Source organism: Lucilia cuprina, chromosome 5, assembly GCF_022045245.1.
Source record: "Lucilia cuprina isolate Lc7/37 chromosome 5, ASM2204524v1, whole genome shotgun sequence".
NCBI lineage: Eukaryota > Metazoa > Arthropoda > Insecta > Diptera > Calliphoridae > Lucilia > Lucilia cuprina.
Window position 1 is genome coordinate 17539648 of NC_060953.1, and position 22224 is coordinate 17561871.

Genomic DNA, 22224 nt, shown 5'->3' on the forward strand with positions numbered 1-22224 from the left:
TTAGTTAGTTAGTTAGTTAGTTAGTTAGTTAGTTAGTTAGTTAGTTAGTTAGTTAGTTAGTTAGTTAGTAAGTTAGTTAGTTAATAAGTTAGTTAGTTAGTTGGTTAGTTAGTCAATCAGTTAGTTAGTTAGTTAGTTAGTTGGCAGGTAAAACAAGGAATGGAATCAGTTCTCAGTTCATAATCCATAATAGTTAGTTAGTTTCTAAGTTAGTTAGTAAGTTAGTAAGTTTGTTAGTTAGCTAGTTAGTTAGTAAGTTAGTTAGATAGTTAGTTAGTTAGTTAGTTAGTTAGTTAGTTAGTTAGTTAGTTAGTTAGTTAGTTAGTTAGTTAGTTAGTTAGTTAGTTAGTTAGTTAGTTAGTTAATTAGTTAGTTAGTTAGTTATCGAGTTAGTTGGTTGGTTGGTTAGTCAGTCAGTCAGTCAGTTAGTTAGTTAGTTACTTTGTTAGTTAGTTGGCAGGTAAAACAAGGAATGAAATCAGTTCTCAGTCCATAATCCATTAATATATCTTTCTAATAAGTTCAACATTTAATAAAATAAATATTTAAAAATTATTTCAAACTTTCCACTCCATAACCAACTTATCAATGTCTTCTCCACTATAGTAGTTAGAAATAGATTTTAAGCCGAATTAATATTTTATTTCAGTTTCTGGTTTAGCTCTATTGTAGTTAACAAATTTTTGTCTGAAACTCTTGCTGATTGGCTGGTGGGTTGACCAAATTGTTTGGTCTGTTGGTTTTGGTGGTAAAAATATATATAAAGAGAATAATTTTTCACTTTGCGGATAGTTTTTAGTAAATATATATGTATATATATTTAAATATATTTTGCAAGGGAATTGACAATGTTATCCATTCGCTCCATTATAATGCAGTTATATACATACACATACATATGTATATGTATGTAAGTACGTTTATTGAAATATGTGTATATTTTTTTGGAATTTGTAATAAATATTTTATTATGAGCATTTTGTACTTATGTGTATACAGATATTCCATATATAAAGAGTACGAGGTCAGACGTGAATGTCTTTTTAAAGTAATTACATTCTAAGTTTTCCTCAATATATGGATTTGATTAAAAATTTGCAAATATCTTCATCTAACCTTTCAAAAATATATCATATAATTTATAAAAAAATAGTTCTCACTAATTTTGAGGACACTGTAAGTTAAAACTTTTTTTAACTCTAAAAGGTTCGGTATTATGATTTATCCATTAAACTTTTTTAAGACTACCCTCATATGTAAATATAAACAAAATGTGTGTGTGTGATAATCTGAATATAAGTAATTTCCTTTTGTTCTAAAGGTCAAGGAATTATAGCAAAAATGCAAATTTTTTCAAAAATATTCCAAACCAAACGACACCAAATGAAAGCACTAAAACAAAAATCGGATTATACAAGATTAGATATTAAGGAAAATAAAACAAAAGACAATAAATGGATTACAAGATTTTACTTGAACATTCACTTCTATACTTACAAAATTACATACATACAAACAAAAACTATTCATTATCATATGCATTTGCTGTTGAATTTTGAACTCTTAAAAAGAAAAAACGCTTTACTAAAACAAATACTTTTGTTATTCGTTCTCTTTGCTTAACAATGAAAAATCCCATCTTCATTCAATTGCATTAAAAAATTAAACTAATGTTCTATTATTCTATTGCTATCATTATTGAATTGAAATTGATTTATGATTTTTGGCATTTTTTGGAAAGTTTATAAATGTTATAAATCATAATTTAACAAAGACATGAAATTTACATCTTTAGACACATAATGCACATAGTTCAGTGAACACATCCTTGTTATGAAGCATTTGCGTCAACCTTTACAGGAACATCATCAAGAAGGTGTTTTGTGAACAATTGTATGATTAATTATGATTTTAAAAGTATGAGGTCTTTATACTGTTGTCAACCGTCAAACGATGAAGCCAGCAACTGAAACAAGAAAAGCGTTTAGAATAAAGCTCCCATGTTAGTTGGGGCACTTAATATAATGGATTTTGTAAAAGACAATTGAAGTTATAACAGTACCGCCGCATATCGGAGTAATGATTAACTTATTCATGTGTACATGTATTGAATCTTAAATTTATACTAACTAACTAACTAATTAACTAACTTACTAACTAACTTACTAACTAACTAACTAACTAACTAACTAACTTACTAACTAACTAACTAACTAACTAACTAACTAACTAACTTACTAACTAACTAACTAACTAACTAACTAACTAACTAACTAACTAACTAACTAACTAACTAACTAACTACCAACCTAACTAACTAACTAACTAACTAACTAACTAAATAAATAACTAAATTACTAACTAACTTACTTACTTACTTACTTACTTACTTCTTCAATTCCGTCGCTTTTCAAGGACGACCAAACATTCACTGACACGGTTGATAAAGCTAACCTTTTAGCCCGAGCTCGAAAAGGTATCAGTAACTATGCCAAATATATTCTTTTGAGCGCGTGCCGTTAAAAAGATTCTAACAGATCTTAACATTAGTAAGTCTCCTGGACCAGATAGCATACCGGCACTTGTCTTGAAGCAGTGCTCTTCGACGCTAGCTCGTCCATTAGCTAGTCTTTTTAGCATTCTATACCATGCCGGAAAATTTCCTGCATGTTGGAAGTTTGCTAATGAAACGCCAATTCCTAAAAAGGGAGAGGTTAATAATCCTGAAAATTACAGTCCCATAGCAATTTGTAAAGTTATGGAAAGTATGGTCAATTTCCATCTTGTGAAGTATTTACAGACCAACAATTTCCTTAAGGACCCGCAGTCGTTACGAGTTCAAGATTAATTCAGGGGTACCGCATGGCTCTGTTCTTTCCCTACCCTATTTCTTATCTTTATAAATTACCTTCTATGTCAAACTTCCAACTAAACACACTTTTCAAGTATCGAAAGAAGCATTCAAGTGTCTCGGTTTTTTGAAACGGTGTAAGACATACTTCACTCCATCTGATCTTCTTACTATTTACAACACTTATATTCGACCGAAAATGGAATACAACTCTCATGTATGGGCCGGAGGTTGGAAGTCTATTTTGGAGCTACTCGACCGCGTACAAGAGAGGGCGAAGGTACTTATCAGAGACGGTAGGGTATCCAACTCTATTGATTCACTGGAGCACCGTCGCAACGTGGGGTGCACTTCACTGTTCTATCGATACTATAATGGAATGTGTTCCTTTTAAATTAGGGAACTTGTTCCCGATACCCCTATATTCTTGCGTAACACACGTCTTTCTTCAAGAACACACCCATTTTTGGTAGATTGGGCAGTGGACTGCACAACACATTCATTCTTCAGCCGCACTGTTCGTATGTGGAATAAACTTCCTGCAGAGGTATTCACTGCTACTTTCGATATAAGAAGATTAAAATCGAATATCCACAAACACGACTCCCTTTATCCTCCTTCCCACAACCTATTTTCCTAGTTCCAACACAATGCTTCGCATAAGTAGGGGTCATCCCCTGAGTGCTGGTCCAAATGAAAAAAACTAACTCTGCTATAAAAACACAACATTCGAAATGGAAAAACTATACATCTGACAAATACTAGATACAATGTTCTATATATGACACAAATAGAATGATACCCATGAAATTCCCAGAACATGTTATTCCAAAAAATTGACTCATGAAGACATTTCTGCTAAAATGTTCTATATGCGACAAGTAAATAATGACGCTTATGGAGTACTACTAATGGCGTTAATAATGCCATGTTTGAGCATTCCCTTTCTTTCAGTCCTTCCACCAGACAACCATAAGTTCGAATTGGACAACTGATGTGTAAATTCAATTTAGTAATTATTTGGTCCCTTGTTTTTAAACTTATTTCAGATGAATATCTATCGGACTTTCAAGTATATGGAAGAGAAAGGAATATAGGCTAATAGGTCTAAAATCTTTTAGCTTTAAATGATTTTAATTTCTGGTCTTGGGTATAATCATAACATTCCCCCCACCTCTTTAGTATATACCTATTGCTAAGGCTGCTAAGTACATTTCTACTACTTACCTATTCTGAGGAGCGTTTTTGTCCTGCTTTCGTTGAGGTTACCTCATATGATTTTAGAACTATTCCCTGTCGTTTCATTATTCTAAGCTATAGTATGGTATTCAAGAACATTCTCTTATTACCAATTATCGTGTACTAGAATCAATACACTCTTAAATTTAACACTATTAGCTGATATCACTATAAATCTATTATACCCATTCTGTGGTGTAAAACGGGCATTATTTAAAACTTCTGAACACGATATCTCACATCCCAGATGTGATAAAGAAATTTTAATGTCGAATTGGAATTCTTTACAAAAATATACTTTGGTCACTGGCTCAAAAATTTGGTTTCCTATGTTAAAAAAATCGTTAACATATATTTTATGACTCCACTGATGTTCCAAGTAGGTTGTATTATTAGTTTTAATGTTTATTCTTTTCCCCAAATAAATTTGTTCTACTTTCACCTTTAAAACCACTATAATTTAAAGATCTCTATTGACATTTGTTTTATTAACATTATTATAAATTTAACTTTCAGCTTTAGGTAAATATATAGGAGCACCATGTAACAATTCGAAATGTGAGTCCACTCTATTGCATGTCGTCTGTGAAAAGGATACAAATACATGCGGCTGTGAAAAAAACTATCCCGTACAACTGGGTTTAACCAGGGGATGCGATAAACGTAAGTATTTTATACATTAGACCACCAGGCAACCAGTCAGCCATTCATCCATACTAACACTTTCACACTTAAATCTACATACATACGTTTGACTGTATATAACAGAGATTTCTGAAAAGATTTACGATTGAAATCCATTTATATACATACGTATATATGTATGTTGTATGTGAGAGATAGTTGGGAGTAGCCATGATAATGCCGGTGTTGGTTTGGATTTCTTTGTGTGTGTGTGTTTTTTTTTTATCACATTCTCTTGTTGCAACAGCTAAAAAACTAGGTGAACAATGTTTCTACGATGAGACATGCCAGTACAATGATGAAAATTCCCTTTGTGTTCAGGTGCGTCATAATGCCATGTGTCAGTGTGCGGGTGGTTTCCATTCGGTTAGCTATACAAAACCAACACGACGAGTATTTTGTACTCAAGGTAAGTGTATACAATTGCCATTCTCAAGTTGCAAGTTTTATGTAGTATCAACCGACATACCAACCGACCACTAAATAAAGCCAATGGCTCTGTAACTTAAGCTGCTGGTAGTGAGTACAACAACACTTATAATTTATTACAAGATGAAGCATTTCTTTTTTAAATAATAATAGATTGCAAAAGGTGGTATCTTTTACAATTTGTCATCTTTTGACAAAGTTGCATTTTTCGTTTTCGAGATGTATCTCAATCAAATGTAATATGAAATGATGTTACAAAAATGTTATTATCATTCTTACTTTCATTGTATTTTTGCGAAAGGAACAGATGACAAAAATATCAAATATTTCAACCAGTGGTCGGCAAAAGGAGAACATGATATACAGACGTCTATGTTAAAAGTTAAATATCGAGTGTTTCTGTTTAGGATTTGCTATGATATTAATATTTTGGTTTTACAAAAAAATTATAGTTCTCGGTCCCTGGATTATATAGCTGCTATCCATTGCACAGTTTGTATATTTCTAAGGAATGACTTAGTAATATAATTGTGTTTTTAATAGATGATAATATAAGATGCCTCTGAAGTAAAATGATAATAAACGAAAAGTTATACCTACGAGGTCTGTTTAAAAACTCGCTGACTTCTTGTTGAACTGTTATATATCAATTCAATCTAGTTTAATGATAACCAAAGTTCAAGTCTCTTAAACAAGTTGTCGGAAATGATTCTTTAAATACATGAAATAACTGAGATCTTTGGGACACCAAATAAGTGATTATGGTATATACAATTACTTAAATAGTATTGAATTAATAGAAAAAGCTTTAAGTGTTCTGGATTATATGGGTTTTAACTGAGTTGTCAACAACAACAAAAACATACTACAGTTAGTCTAACCGCTTGATATCTGAATGTATACCAAAGGAACTCAGAAGAGGTCTGCCATTTACAAGTTCGATTCGAAATTGAAAAATTCTTCTACTGTGAAAATTTACTTGAAATAAACAAAAGTAATTCCAGTTCTAATCAACTCCACAACCTGAGATCAGACCGCTTACTTTGGAAAGATCCAACGATTTTATTGTTGCTGTAATTAACCATATGAAAGAAGACTAAAACCCAATGAAATGCAGATCTTTCGTAGTTTCCATTGGCTTTTTTTTGAGGTCCTAGACAGAAATAAAGAGTGAAATAAAGCAGTGTTGTTCACAATATTACTCTATCGGACAGCCACACATTCGATGATGTTGAAAAACTCAACAGTGCCAACCCATTTAAGACGATAAGCCCGATTGTAAAGCAATAAATAGTTTAGTCAATAAACTGATCTATAGTCCTGACTGTAGTCCAGAATATAGATAGATCTGTACTCCAGACTAAAGACTGTTCTTTAGTCCTGAATATAGACTGATCTGTAGTCCAATCTATGGATTTAAACTTTTTAGTAAGAAATTCAGCCTATATACTGATATATAATGCTAACTATAGATAGATCTGTAGTCCAGACTATAGACAGATCTGTAGTCCAGACTATAGACAGATCTGTAGTCCAGACTATAGACAGATCTGTAGTCCAGACTATAGACAGATCTGTAGTCCAGACTATAGACAGATCTGTAGTCCAGAATATCGACAGATCTGTAGTCCAGAATATAGACAGGTCTGTAGTCCATACTATGGACTGAAACATATTAGTGAGAAGCCTAATATTCTAAAGTTGGTTGTGTCGTCCCGATAATCAGACCTAAAAGTGACGCTTTAGAGTGGAAATTGCTAGATAATATTGGAGGATTAAAGGAATTGCTACAGATATCCTACTACATAAAATCAGCTAATAACCAGCATGGATTATCCAAAATCTACATATCCATAGACATTACAACTCGGACTTGACGCGACGTAAACGATCCCAAATGAACTTAATTATGGGTTTTACCACACTCTTCCAGAACATCCTGCTAAGATGTTATCGAAACAATGAGTTAGAAACTATAGACGTTTGTTTGAAAACAAACTCTTAAATCTCTAAAGACAAAGGGTTCCGAAATACATTCTCCTATTTCTCAACTTTTATTTTCTACCTTTCTACGTTGGTCAAACCTTTATAAGAGTCTTTGACCCTTTATAAGCTGGACGTTTGAGATAAATCATATTCTGCAAAAATAATGCTCGGAGGGTTGTTACGGGCTGCACGCCAATAATCGCATAATACAAAGAAATGAAGATTTTTGAAGACAAAAAACATAACGTTTCTCTGACGACAAATTCTTCGTGGATGTTACCCAATGGCTATTACAGATGTAATAGAAAACTCGACTTTTAAAATAAGAAAAATTCTGAATTTGGTATGGAGCAGGCTTTATGTAGATCGCCCTTTATCGCCCCTGGATCTCGATATAAAACTCTCAGATTATATTATTTTATAGTCCTAGCAAAGATCACTATCACAACTTAACCAGAATTGGATTTCAGCTCAATGATCTGAAAATTGGATCAAATAAAGTTCTTTTGACCTTTGACCAACAGTAATTAAATAGCCCTCGTATCTATATAAATATAGTTAAAAAGTTAAAGCCCACTCAGTCCTAAAATATAGAATACTCTGATCTCTGGGTTTCATGATTTGTTAGCCTGTGTTATTATTATTTAAAGCAAGAACTATCTCAACTAATATTTCATCCATTTTGATTCACAGATATCGATGAATTAAATTCGGATTTACCAACACTGCTGGGCGTATGTATCGGCATCGGTGTATTGGCTGGTCTTATCTGTATGGTACTCCATCTGTTTAGTAAAACAAAATATCCACGTCATCGTAATTTCGGTGATGCAAATTTACCGCCACCTATAATGTATTCAAGTGAAACAGGTAATATTAATCCATGTTAAAACAAGCAAGTGTCCAACCAATGACTACTTAACCATGTATTTGGTGTGGTGTTGTTGTTGTATATTGTTGTTATTATCTATATAAATATTATTTAAATACCACCTGCTATTTGTTAATTCTTATTATTATTTCTATTATTAAAAAAAAATATATATATCATATGATTTTGGCTATTGTGAATCTGATATGCCTTCACATTTACCAGGTATACCATTGACAGTGCAATCCGGTCGTCCCTCCTCACGTTCAAGTATACGCTCTAGTGGCGGATCAATCGGTTCCTATGGTAATCGTCGTTCGTCAACGGGAGGCGTAGGCGGCAATAATAGTGCGACAGCTGGCTCCAAGGGTATACTTGTCTCAACATCACGCACAGGTGCGGCTAGATCAGCCGCCATATTGCTTATATCGTGTCACTTAACAACCTTATCTAAACAAACGGCCGCGTCACGCGTCTCATCGCGTCAAACTAGTGGCGCTGGTTGCAGTGCCAATTCTCGAGATAATCTTGATGAGAACGGTTCAGATCCGGGTAGTCGAAGTTGCGATAGTACACTATCGATGACGCGTCATCTGCAAAAGCAATTAAATCATCAGCGTCATCTGTTAAGCTTCGAACTATCGCCGGCCAAAACAAAAAATCACGATAGAGTTAGAGCATTGTTGGGCCTAAATGGAATCGATAATTATCGAAGCGATGACGATGCGTTAAATAGTTTAGATAATGGTCTTTTAGAAATTGGTGCACTTCCTACACCGGCCAGTGAAACCCCAAGATTTGCGGTAAACATTTCTTAAAAAAAAAACAAACAAATTCCAAAAAAATACCTACTACTACAACAAACAATCAAACAATATTTTTTTTAACAATCAGTTTAATCAATATGACGTAAAATCCACCAAAATTTCCAAAAACAAAAAAAAAACTATTTTTAACAAAAATCCATTTTAAATTTGATAAATTACTCTCTCAAACACTTGAAATATTATTTTTAAAAAAAATCGTTCCTTCTATTTTCTTTTTTTTTCAAATCCAAATCCTCTTTTAATTTACAACAACAACAACATATAACATAATATTTAACAATTTAAACTTACAACAACAACAAAATCTCTATTCAAACAATTTGTTATTGTATCTGAGTATCTAGAATAATTAAATTATTGCAGTTGTTTTTTAGTGTGCGTGCGTGTGTGTTATTTGTGTTTTAGAATTGAATATTTAATTAATTAATTAATTGTTGTTATTAATTTTTCAAACAAAAAACACAAAAACATCTCTCTCTATATCATTATAATTGATGTTGTTTTCTGTGTATGTGTGTGTTTTTGTATGTGTTGCAATTTAATTAATTAGCAAATTAATTAAAATGACAATAAACACATACAACATACAAAATATTCAAATTAATAATATTTCTATAATAAATATATTATTTTTTTCTAATTGTTTATGATAATTCTTTGTATTCTATTAAGATCTAAGTATTGTTCTCTTTACATACTAATTATACTTTTTTTGTCCATTAGTGTTTTCCTTTTATTTATTTCCTTTATAATCGTTTGATAACTCTTTAAAAATTATGTTAAATATAAAATTTAAATTTATCTGTATACTCACATTGGCCTTAAAGGTATATTTTGTAGATATATTGTTTTTTAGGAATTAGTACTACTTAGTCCTCTAGAAGAGATAATTTGTGTCTCTATATTATTGGTCTGCGGTTTTAGAGATCAAATACATTCAAGAACTGAGGAATTGAAATGCAACAATAGGTTATGTCATATTCTAGTGATTGCACCACAACTGTTTTAACACAGCTATAGCGATATCTTGACTATGAAATATGCTGAATTATGAATTTGTTTCAGTTTTAAACAAAACTGTATCTCGCATATCTTGCATTACATCTTTCATGGGTTTTACCGGACTGTCAGCTATCTAAGAAACCTAATTTTATCGAAAAATGAAAGTTAGTTCTATATCATTTAATCGAGACAATTGAAAGGAAATCAGTACTATAACGACTTAAAGGGCCTTCACACGATCACACTTAACTTACGTAAAGTTTAATGAAAAAGTAAAATGAAACAGCTGCTTAACTTTTTTTGTATGTGTTTACATAGAAATACAACCCTGATCTATTCTAATAAAGAAAGCCATACAACTGTCAAATTTTCCATCCTAATTTCTCTCAACGTTTGATGGTTTCATTACATATTGTGCTAAGACGATCCCATTCGTACTCTTCAATACAAAATATTTATAGTCATATTACTTGCTAGTGTGAAGACAAATTTAGGGTGGCGTGTCATAATGTCCAGTGACATAATGTCTATAGACCTTATGACACACTTAATTGAGTCATAAAGTCCTTGGACGTTATGGTATTTTCAAAAGTGTCACAATGTCCATGAGCAATGGGACATAAAGTCTATGAATTTCAAAGAGTCTATTTATCAAAAAAGGGTTAATTTGGCGAAGCCAGTGCTCTTAATACCCCAGAGTTTTGAACCCCTGCGAACGGCCGAAGTCCGGCTTTCCAGGATATTTTTTAATAGGAGTCCAAAATGTAGGAGCAATTCTTTTCGGGATAAGAGTGCCCCCTTTCTTAAATTTTAAACAAATTTTCCAATACATTTTAAAAGTGTCATAATGTCCATTGACATTATGACACGCCACCCGAATTTAGTATCTAGAGTTCATTTTCAAATTCTTAAAGTCTGCGAATCAACTTGAATTGTACAGAGAAAGTATGTAAGGACAATTGTAATGACGTCTCAATGGTTTATGTCATAATATGTCCGGTCCATTATATGTAAACTTTGCTCATGTACTCGAGTTATCTAATCTCAGAACGACATTCTTTGGAGTCTCCGATAGTCAAGCTGCTATTGAATCCCTAATTGGTTTGTTTTCCACGTCCAAAATGTTCCATAAATGTCTCTCAATGAGATGGCAAGACATTCGAACATCACACTAATTTGGGTAAAGGGACACGGGATTTCTTATGGCAATAGCATTACTAACTCCTTGGCAAGAGCTGACACCATGCTTAGCAGACTGGAAATAGATCAGTTTTACGGTATTCCACTACATGCAGTAATGAAGCAGATCACTGAATACTGGCTCTGCATTGCGTGAGCACACGTGCTCAACAGCTAAAGCACTGTGACCGCAAATGGATCCAGACAGGTCTAAAAATCTTCTTAGTCTTCAAAGACCGTAGCTAAATAGGCTGATATCGGTTATCACTAGCCACTGTAAATTTAGTAACCATGATAGACGCATTGGTCTTCCGTTCAACGATTACTGCAGAAGCTGTCAAAACAAGGATGAGTGTCCTGCTCTGGCGGATGCCAGATTCCGGACGTTGAGTCGACATACTTTGGTGATCTGTCCGATTTGTCAAATATTTAATTAGAACGTCTCATGGATTTCTTCAATCTGACAAAATACACATACATCCAATATTCACACCAATACATCCAATATTCACACTGTTTCATCAGTGGCAACTGGCCTGGTGTTTTTTCTCTTTCTCAAAATCTTACTGCTATTCTCACTTTCTCTTTGCCAACGTCTCTTTCTCCACTCTTCCCTATTTCTATCTTTCTTCCCTTGCAGGTATTATTATATTACAAAGAGATCAACATGGACCCAAGTAAAGCCGAAACGGCTACTTGTGATAGCCTAACCTAACCTAACAATTACTCAGTGAAGGAGAGCACACTGGAGCAGCATAATTGACCACTGTCCAGCCAATCATTTTATAGGTAGCCAACAAGGTTTCTTTGTCCATTCCCTAAGCGCTGCCCGCTAGCGCTTTGAGGACCTTGTTTCTACTTCGCAATCTGTAGGTACTTGCAGTGGCATGAGCTGAGTAGTTAAACAGGCTGTCAATGGTGACATCCAAAATCTTTGGGTGGTTCACAGTCAGTATTTGGGTTGCATGGACCAGGACTCCTAAAATCCTGTTTAATTACTTGGCCAAGTTGATTGTTGTTGTAACAGGTTGGCTGTAACTGGATGTTCCTTCCTGGAGAAAAAAACTTCCGGTTTATACAGCTGTTGCTAAGTTGACAATCTTTGGCTGATTAAGAATCGGGTCGTTTCGGAGCGAAGACTAGATCCTCATGGGAACGAGGTCTAGTTGGTGAAGAATGTTGCTGAAGAATGTTGCTGAAGAATGTTGCTGAAGACTTCGCTGGTGACAGTTTCAGGTTACGTTTACTAAAAAAAGCATGTTCTACATACCAGAATGACCCGAATTTACCAACAGCTGTCTACACTAGCAACAACTGGATAATATCTCCCAAAAGAACAACGTCTTCTGGCATTGTTGTGCTGTATGCTGTTGGTCCTTTCAGTTTAAATACCTTCGGTATCTGCTGTTAGCTAAAGTATGCAAAATATTCATCCTATTTTATTTTTAAAATGTCTATATTGTTTTCGATTTCTCTTTATAAAAGTTCATGACTTTTATATAAATCTAATTAATCTTCGAACCGGCCCTATGAAAAGTTTTTTCTTTCGACTTAGATTTACACTATTAACTTATGACAAAACAATAAATACATCATTAAAGGTCTTATTATTTTATGTTTTTTTCCTTAAAAGTGTTTTATAACAATAAGAACTCAGTTAGTTTCTACGTTCCGTTTCGTGACATAACAGCTGATTCGTGTTTTTCATAGAAATGACAACTTTACGATCAAAGTAACGACTTACACAGATTGCCGTAATTTAAACTAATAAACTGATACATAACCGATAGGATAGTAGAAACTAACTAAGCCTTAATATTTAATAGCACAACGTGTGAATACCCCAAATAAATTCAGTAAAAAAACACTACATTTGATTATATTTGTGTTACTTTTAAGACACTATTTCGTTTAATTATGTTTGTAGTTTAGAAACAAATTCTTTACACTTGAGAGAATATGTCCTTAATACTAACACAACAACAAGAACAAACATACTCTTAAATATTTACTAAATGTACTAAACTAGAATAGAAGTAAACTAAATGTAAATTTTGTTATTTGCTGCCTTCTGATTTCAAATCGATGTTTATTAAAACTATTTATATATTTACTTATATACATGTTGTCTATTTATTATGTTCTCTTTTAACTTGTATAACTATTTAATTTGTTTAATTAATGTTCTTTTTTTTAATTTATTTTTTTGAAAAAAAAAAAAACAAAAATTCAAAAACACTACCAAACTTAAACACAAAAGAAATCTCACCACCACCAGTTGAACATTTAAGAAAAAAAAGGAATTTAAAATGATTATTTTTATGATTTAGAGGAAAAATTTTATAAATATTTTGTACACAGGTCAAACAAAAGGTAAAAGAAAACTAAATTTTAAGAAAAAGCGTTAGTGATCATAAAAAAGCAATATGGCGGTGACTGAGTCCAAGTTTTTATTAAACATAAAAAAATTAATCTTGTTTTTTTATTATTGAGTAATTTTTTTAAAAGAATGTAATTTTTTAATATTAAATTGCTTGTACTAATTATTAAACAAAAAAAAACTTTGAAATAATTTAAAAATATTTTAACAATAAATAAACAAAAGCAGTTTTGACATTTAAATTGACAGCATTGACCTTTACACTTACCTACATATGCATACTTGTGTATTTCAGAACTGCTTTAATTTATTTATGAAATATTTTTAAAGAAATGTTTTTGTTTATTAAATTGATTAAATACTTACTTACTTACTAATAATAATAATATAAATGAAATACTATTTAATAATATTTTCCTTAAATTAAATTACACATTAACAAATACCAAAAACACAATTTTAATTATTCTTTTTAAATCAAGTATTTAACTTTTAATAATATTGTAATTGTTTTATAAAACACACATTGTTTTCCGTAATTTGTTTTCTTAATTTCTGTTTTCTGTTTTTTGTATTTTATTTAATTAATTTGTATTTTTCAAAATTTTCATATTATTTGTTGGCTTTTTTCCTCAAATTCTAAATTAAGAAAACCCATGTAAAACCCATCTAAGCTGCATCTTGCATTCGAAATCGAAAAAAAAATAATATAAAATATTTTTATTTATTTTATAAATTATTCTTATGTGTCACCAAAATTTCTAAAAAAAAAATTAAAATTTCCCAATTTTTTTCTTTAAATCTGTCAACTTAACAGCCTTTAGCTTGTTGCTTTCCAAAATCATCAACAAAATTGTTCTTTTAAACAAAACCAACAATAACGCATTTGTTTTATAAATACTGCTTAATTTCATATTTTTAACTCAACTAATCAATTCCATTTTTATTATTAAAATAAAAATTAATATTGGAAATTAAATTAATTTTATCTTAAGTTTAATTTATATTTGCATTTTTTTATTCTCTCTCTCTTTTTTTTTACTCCTCGTTAATTATCTCAAAAATATATAAACATAAACCTAAAAAAAACCAAACAAAATGTAGGTTCTCGAAGACCAAGTCTAGCGTCGGTACACAGTACGAGTTCATCCGTACGTAGCTATAGTATGATGCGTTTCGAAAAGGAACAACAGCAGAAGGAAATCCGCCAAGAGATGAAACTACGTTTGGCTCGTCTGCAGCAACATCAGCATCAGCAACAACATCAACAACATTTGAGGGAATATAAACCACAAATTATTATCGGCGATACTGCTGTTTCCATGCAACATGGTGTTGCATTGAGTCGCATTACCATGGCTACACCGAGTCCCATAACACCCAATTCAACGGATGAGCTTTTACCAGCGGTCGATGAAAGTCAAGAGGTGAGTTATTAATGAACTTATATTCAAAGGTTTTTAATCATTTAATCCAAATCGTAATATACTAAATTATAATATAGTCTAGTCTAGACAATGACAATGACAATGAGCGAGTCTATAGACTATATACTAGACTATAGTCTAGTTTATATTCCAGCCTATGTTCTCGTCTATAGTATATTTTATAGTATAATCTATAGTCTAGTCTATAGTCTAGTCTATAGTCTAGTCTATAGTCTAGTCTATAGTCTAGTCTATAGTCTAGTCTATAGTCTAGTCTATAGTCTAGTCTATAGTCTAGTCTATAGTCTAGTCTATAGTCTAGTCTATAGTCTAGTATAGTCTATAGTAAAGTCTATAGTCTAGTCTATAGTATAGTCTATAGTCTAGTCTATAGTCTAATTTATAGTCTAGTCTATAGCCCCAAATAGCCAATAGCTTACATAAAACCCTATATCATTATGCGTTGCTGGTCCCATTTTTCATGTAGTGTCTCCATTTTTCTTTCGGACAAAGGATACTGTTATATTCATAACACTATCGGTCACGTTTATTTTCTTGCTCAGGGGTCATAATCGAAATAAAGGGGATATAAACATTTTAGCGCCCGATTAATATTCACCTAATTTGACGCGATTTCTACTGATTTACACTTTACAAAAGAATGTTTCTAATGTAATTTAGGATCTAATATTTTGGTTTTTAAGATTATTATCCTATGGATCGAATCTAACGAAATGAAATTTCTTCCTTTAATAAAGCAAAATCAGAAATTTCTAGAAATTTCAAGCAAACAAAAGTATGGGCATAACTTGCTTTTCCTTAGACTTGTTGATTTCTATACAAACCACTTATAGATCTAAATCTAAATTTATCATACATTTTTGAAATTCTTTATTCGTGTAAATCACACACAGAACTTTGCTAATGTAATTTACATTTATAAATAAATAGTTCTGTGGTAAATTTCAATTGATAAAATCTCTCTAATATTTCGCTATATGTATACTATATAACAATATATAATTGATAACTGTAGTTAGTTTTAAAGATATAAGCAAATAATAAAGTAGACAACATGTTGCGCGAATCAATTATATTTTTAACGTTTTATTTAGTAATTTTATTATTTTTATTCGATTCAAACACTTTAAAAATTGATAAGAAAGCTCAAATTACTAGATCTGTTATAAATTGTGGTCGCTTTTCGTGTGGATAAAGTTATGTGTAACATTTAGATTAATTGTCATAATTTAATTAAAAAAATCAAACTTAAATTATTTTTACATTGACTACAGTGTTTCAACACTTTAACATTAAGGTAACAGTTCTGTTATCATTAGTTGACATTATAATACTTATTGATTTTAAAAATAATAACAATTTAACAATTTCTTTAGTGCATATAAGTTCTGAAAGTTTCCAGAAATCAGTGATGTTTTAAATATTTCAAAATTTGGTTATCAGTTATACTTAATTTACAATGCATTTTCCGTATTTCATATAGTGCGTAATCTAAGTCAGACTTTTGAGTATCCTACAAGCAGCATTATATATCCTACAGTATCTTACCTATTGATAATTATAATGTGAGCGTTAGTATTCTACATCATAACAGGAAAATGTACATTTGGAGGTCTTTATCATAGAAAATTTGGTGATTGAATCACCATCATTTGATGATTCAGAAACTCATTTTATTGGACATAATTTCCCAAAATTTTTCTATTTGATAAAACATTGACTCCAAGGTGTACGGATCTGTGGGCTTCAGATATATCCCAACAAAGCACCTGTTGTATCATTATATCTCGGACATGACTTTAAACCATAAAGGTCCCCCAACTAGTGATCGGCCAGGACAAGTCCTGAAAGCAATTGGTTCCCGTAGTACCATATTAAGCCAGAATACATTTGACACACTCGAAAAGCAGAAGATATTTGCGTGTCACATCAATAGAGTGGGATTTCAACAACTAAACACCTATCATTCACTATATATGTATGTCTTTAAACCTGGTCCCCGTAGTACAAGATTATGTGGTTCTCAGATTCGACCTCAGATCAAAGAAAGTCCGAGGATTTATAAGGCTGTCAGATACCTCCTCATGACACGGCGAATAAGTGGACCCCGAAGAGACCTCAACTAATGATCAGTCAGGACAAGTCCTACTGGCAACTGGTTGTCCTATTACCAGATTTATGGTTCTTAGGTATGATCCCATATCAAATTATTTCATGGACTTCGAAGGGACAAGTCATGCTGGCACCTGGTTACGTTTTAACAGATTATGTTAATCTCAGTTTCTATCCCAGATCATATCATTTCGATCAGGACCTCATTCCCATGATACCTCAACCAGTCAGGACAAGATGTCAGCAGGAACTGGTCGCCTTATTAGTAGATTAATTCATTATAACAATCGTTCCCACATTAAATCATTCCAAGGCTCTCGAAGAGACAATTCCTACTTTCAACTGGTCCCGTTTTAACAGGTTCTGTGGACCTCAGTTTCAATCTCAGATCAAATCATTCCAAATAAAGACCACCAGTTAATGGTACCGAAAGACAAGTAGTAGCACGTCAATACTCTGGGATTGTAAAGACACCAAGATTATGATAGGCTCATTAAGGTAACACGCCCCGAGGGAACCTTACTTCAATGTATCTCAAAGATAACGATATATTACTTCAGACTACTAAATATGTATCTAGGCGCTGTTGCCGAATCATCGAACAAGTTTTATGCTTTTCAGCCAGATATTCATTAGATACTGGGCAGCTTATATCATCCGACTAATAATGTAGACTTAACGCTCTATTATATTACAGTGGTTTATTGTACATGTGTGCGAATAAAGAGACAGAAAAGAGAGGAATATTTCAATTTTCCTTTACATGAATTTGACACTCGTGCTAAAATTAATCATTGAGCAAAATGAACAATAAACAAGTCAGATTTCTATATTCGGATGTGCCGAATCTTATATACCATTCACCATGTATGTTTTAAAAAACAGTTTTTATTTATTTTGTATCTCTGCACACATGTCACACATAACATACCCATATAAACTGTAGCAGAAAGAAATATATTAATCGTTGTACTGTACTACCACCGTCGAACTGTATTACCACCCTCAAACAAATATGAGCTGTATTACCTTGTTGTTATTTTTATGCTTTTATTTATAATTTGTTGAGAAAATTTTCAGAGGTAGTCTCAGATTTTTACCCATATCTCCGTTATTTATGAACCGATTTTGCTGATTTTCAAAATAAAACTTCTCGAAAGCATGTCTGACAGAATTATTAAAGATTTGATTCTCCAAGATATCTGGATTCTTTAGAAAATTGATTTTAACAGGCAGACAGACAGACAGACAGACAGACGGACATGGTTTAATCGACTCCGCTATCTATAAGGATCCAGAATATATAGGGTCGGAAAATTATATTATAGAAATTACAAACGGAATGACAAACTTATATATACCCACTCACGAAGGTGAAGGATATAAAAACCATAAATCGGAACTCAAAGACTTACGCTAAAACTGCTTGTTACACTCAACTTATCTAGATGTAAATCACAAATATTTTTACATGCAAATGTAATTTACAATTAAAAATACATGATTGTGGTTAATTTTAATTGATAAAAAAAAAACTATAATTTTCCACTCTTCGCAGAATGTAAGTGACAGCAGTATTTCTATAGATATCAACTGACAAACAAGTGAACAAAATGATACGCAAACTGATTAAATATTTAACAATTTATCTTTTAATCTTATTGTTTTTAAGTATTATTCGAAAAACGAAAATTACAGAAACTACAATAAATTGTAGTCAATTTTCATGTGGATAAAAATGTCTAAAATATGATAAAATTAATAAAAATTACTTTTGATATTTATCATTATTTTATACTAATTTATCTACTATATAGCCCAGTTCTTAAAAACAATGTTTAAAAGTAAGATTTTTAGAAGAAATTTAAATTCAAGTGATAATAAACTTAGAAATCTTTTAAATTTTTATTAATTAAAATACTAATTTAAATAACTACGCCATTTGTATTTCTAGTATTTACCAAAATCTGATATAATCACAAAACCGCCATATGCAGAATCGGTTGCTTCTGCTACCATAAGTGCTATAAAAAATGTTGCTGCCTCTTCGGGTACGAATCAAAATATGACCAGTACAACTAATGCCGCTGCTATTGCTTCTACGTCAACGTCTGCTACAGGTATGGATCTGGCTAGTGCTGCTGCTTATATTGGACCCTGCAGTTCTTCAAATGAAGCGCTTTAAATTAATTTAAACAAAAAACAAACAGTATTTATACACAAAAACAAATATATAAAAATTAATAATAAATAAATGTTAAATGCAAATTATCTTAGAAATAAACATAAGTTTAAAAAGCAAAACGTATTACGTATAGAATATGAAAATTATAAAAAAATATGCTATTTTGCATTTTATATTTGTATATAATAATAAACAAACAAAAAAATCCCATAAAAATTTAAAAAAAATATATAAAAAATATTTAGTGTAATTATTATTGCAATATAATTTTTATGTTTATTTAATTGAAAAGAAAAGAAGTTGTAATATTTTTTATACAAACTTATAGAATTTATAAAAAAAAACTGATCAACAACATGAAGAAAAGACAAAATTCAGTATTTTAAAAAATTTATTACAAAATTTACCTAAAAAAGTTAAATCATTTAAAACTCATTACTTCTGAGAAATTATATATCGAAGTGACAAACTACTCATTTGCTCATTTTGTGCTAGATAGATTAAATTCTATGTATAACCAAAGATAATGTCATCAGACATGCTACATCTGAAGCTGATTTCTATACTACTTTGTTTCTAACCGAATCCGATTAAATCCAATAATTATGTATGATATGGTTCAGACTAGAGAATAGACTGATTATATACACGACTTTTGTAGACCTAGAACTATATAATTGTCCAAGCGATAGACTCGAGTATAGTCCAGAATATCGACTATATAACTTTAAACCATTGCCACTACGTGGAACCCGTAGGGACTTTGGCAGACAAATCCTACGGGTAACCGGTCACCGTAGTGGTTCTCAGGCTCGATCTCAGATCAAATCAACCCAAAAAAGGCCAAGGATGTATTCTTAGGATTAGTCTTACCTTCTACAACTGGCATCAAATCCATAGAGAGGGCTTTCAACAAACCTGCACCTGTTATCTCGCTATATCTCTGCCATAACTTTAAACTATAACAAATAAGTGGATCCCGAAAGATCGTCAACTAGACCGTAGTCCAGACTATTGAAAATATTATAGTCATCTGGACTATAATATTTTCAATAGTCTGGACTACGGTCTAGTTGACGATCTTTCGGGAGTAAATTATAGTTCCCACTATAAATAAGACTATTGAGTACATTACAACTTTGAATGTGGACAAAGCTATAGTTAAGATTTTAGAATGGACAATAGTCAAGCCTGTAAACAAGAACACAGTTCAGACTAATAATAAAGTATAGTCTAGACTATAGATTAGACTATAATCCAGTCTATAGTTTAGGCTATAGTCCAAAACTTGACTATAGTACACACTATAGAATAGACTATAGACTAGACTTTAGTTCAGACTATAGACTAATCCATATTCTAAACTAAGCTATAGTCTAGCCTATTAACAAGACGATAATCTAGACTAAAGACTAGATTATAGACTTATATATAGACTTTTGTTCAGACTATTTACAAAACTATAGCCCAGACTTTATTTCAGGTATACACTAGACTATAGTCCAGACTATAATTTAGGCTACAGTCCAGACAATACACTAGAATATAGAATATATATAGGCTATATTATAGTACAAACTATAGACTAGGTTGTAGTCCAGACTAGACTATAGTCCATTCTGTAGACTAGATTATATAGACTAGACTGGATTTTAGTCTATAGTCCCGATAGTGGACAATAATCCAGATCATAATGTAGATTATAATCCAGACAAGAAAGCCGACTATTCTGTAGACTAGATTCTATAGACTAGACTGAATTTTACACTATAGTCCAGTCTATAAGTGGACTATAGTCCAAAATAGCCGACTATTGTTCTGAGTGTTGAGTAGACTATAGTCCTTGTGAGTAGTTTATACTATGGACTTTTCTTATTGTTAACACTTAAGTCCAGACTGAAGACTGAACTAAATTCAGACTAGTAGCTAGAATATATTTCATACTATTTACTTTATAGTATAGACTATTTTATAAATCAGATAATGGACTTGACTGAATTCCGACCAGACACTAGTTCAGACATTAAACAGATTGTAATACAAACTATTAATTAGACTGAAGTTCATACTATAGACTTGACTATAAACCGGACTATAGACTAGATTATAGATCAAATCATGGTTTGGACAAAATGAATCGTCGGGATACTGTATTGATGAGACCATAATATTCGTAAGACGTATCGAAATGTATACTAATGTTGTTTTAGTTGCAGTCAGTATCCGTCAGATATTTCAGTCAGTCATAAAGTTTAGAGTTAAGGTTTTAATAATGTTTATCCAAACAATCTATTCCTCTTGATAGTTGGCATTAAGAGATAAAGTTGAGTGCCGTTTCTACTTTCTCACTTTCATTGCAGCTATGTTAGGGATTGTTAAAGTGATCCTTTTGATATATGTATCTGCTTGGTAGATATTTCAGTGGATTTAAGTTGGACCCTGCATATGTGTCTAAATTATTATAACTTTTTTTAGTCCTTTGATGAAAAGTAATTGAACATATTTACTTTTATTAATCTCCAGTGAAATTATTAATGAAACAGCACTGGAGTTACTCAAACCAGATTGCGTTCTAGACCATGGACTAGAATATAGTTTAGAATATGGACTTATTATAGTTCGGACTACATCTCCGATTTCAAAATATAGTCCAGATTGTAGCTTAGAGTATTATTTTTTATTATTTGATTTACTTGAAGTTACTCAAAGCAAGTCTCCTTTTAGACCATACAATATAGTTTAGATTATGGACTAGGCTATAGCTAACACTCCAGATTATAATTCGAGCTACAGTTCTGATTACAGAGTATAGTCCGGACTATAGCCTACTAGTTTTATTTGTAGAAATATAACTTTTTAGAGTTGGGTCTATAGGTGACCTATTTCGAATTATTGATCGATCATTTCTATATAATTATTTGAAACTTTTTTAAAAAAAAGTTATTAAAGGTTAATTGATTTTTGAGAGTGTGATTTGCAACTTAAAATGGAACGATCTATGTAGATATGTATGTGTATATCAGGACTTTAA

General features: G+C 31.7%; 1 protein-coding gene across 3 annotated transcripts in view; it reads left to right on the forward strand.

Moving 5' to 3' along the window:
• LOC111677099 overlaps nucleotides 1-19455 on the forward strand; it is a 67670-nt gene extending 48215 nt beyond the window's left edge. The window contains exons 3-8 of one of the 3 annotated variants that reach the window (XM_046951498.1): nucleotides 4607-4753; nucleotides 5022-5183; nucleotides 7883-8059; nucleotides 8286-8456; nucleotides 14553-14875; nucleotides 18963-19455. In XM_046951498.1, coding sequence (XP_046807454.1) covers nucleotides 4607-4753; nucleotides 5022-5183; nucleotides 7883-8059; nucleotides 8286-8456; nucleotides 14553-14875; nucleotides 18963-19193 — 1211 coding nt within the window. In that variant the 3' untranslated portion in view covers nucleotides 19194-19455. Of the gene's footprint in view, nucleotides 1-4606; nucleotides 4754-5021; nucleotides 5184-7882; nucleotides 8060-8285; nucleotides 8864-14552; nucleotides 14876-18962 lie in introns of those variants that run through there. The other 2 variants (XM_046951499.1, XM_046951500.1) reach the window with 2 other exon arrangements.
• Nucleotides 19456-22224: the final 2769 nt, after the last annotated feature.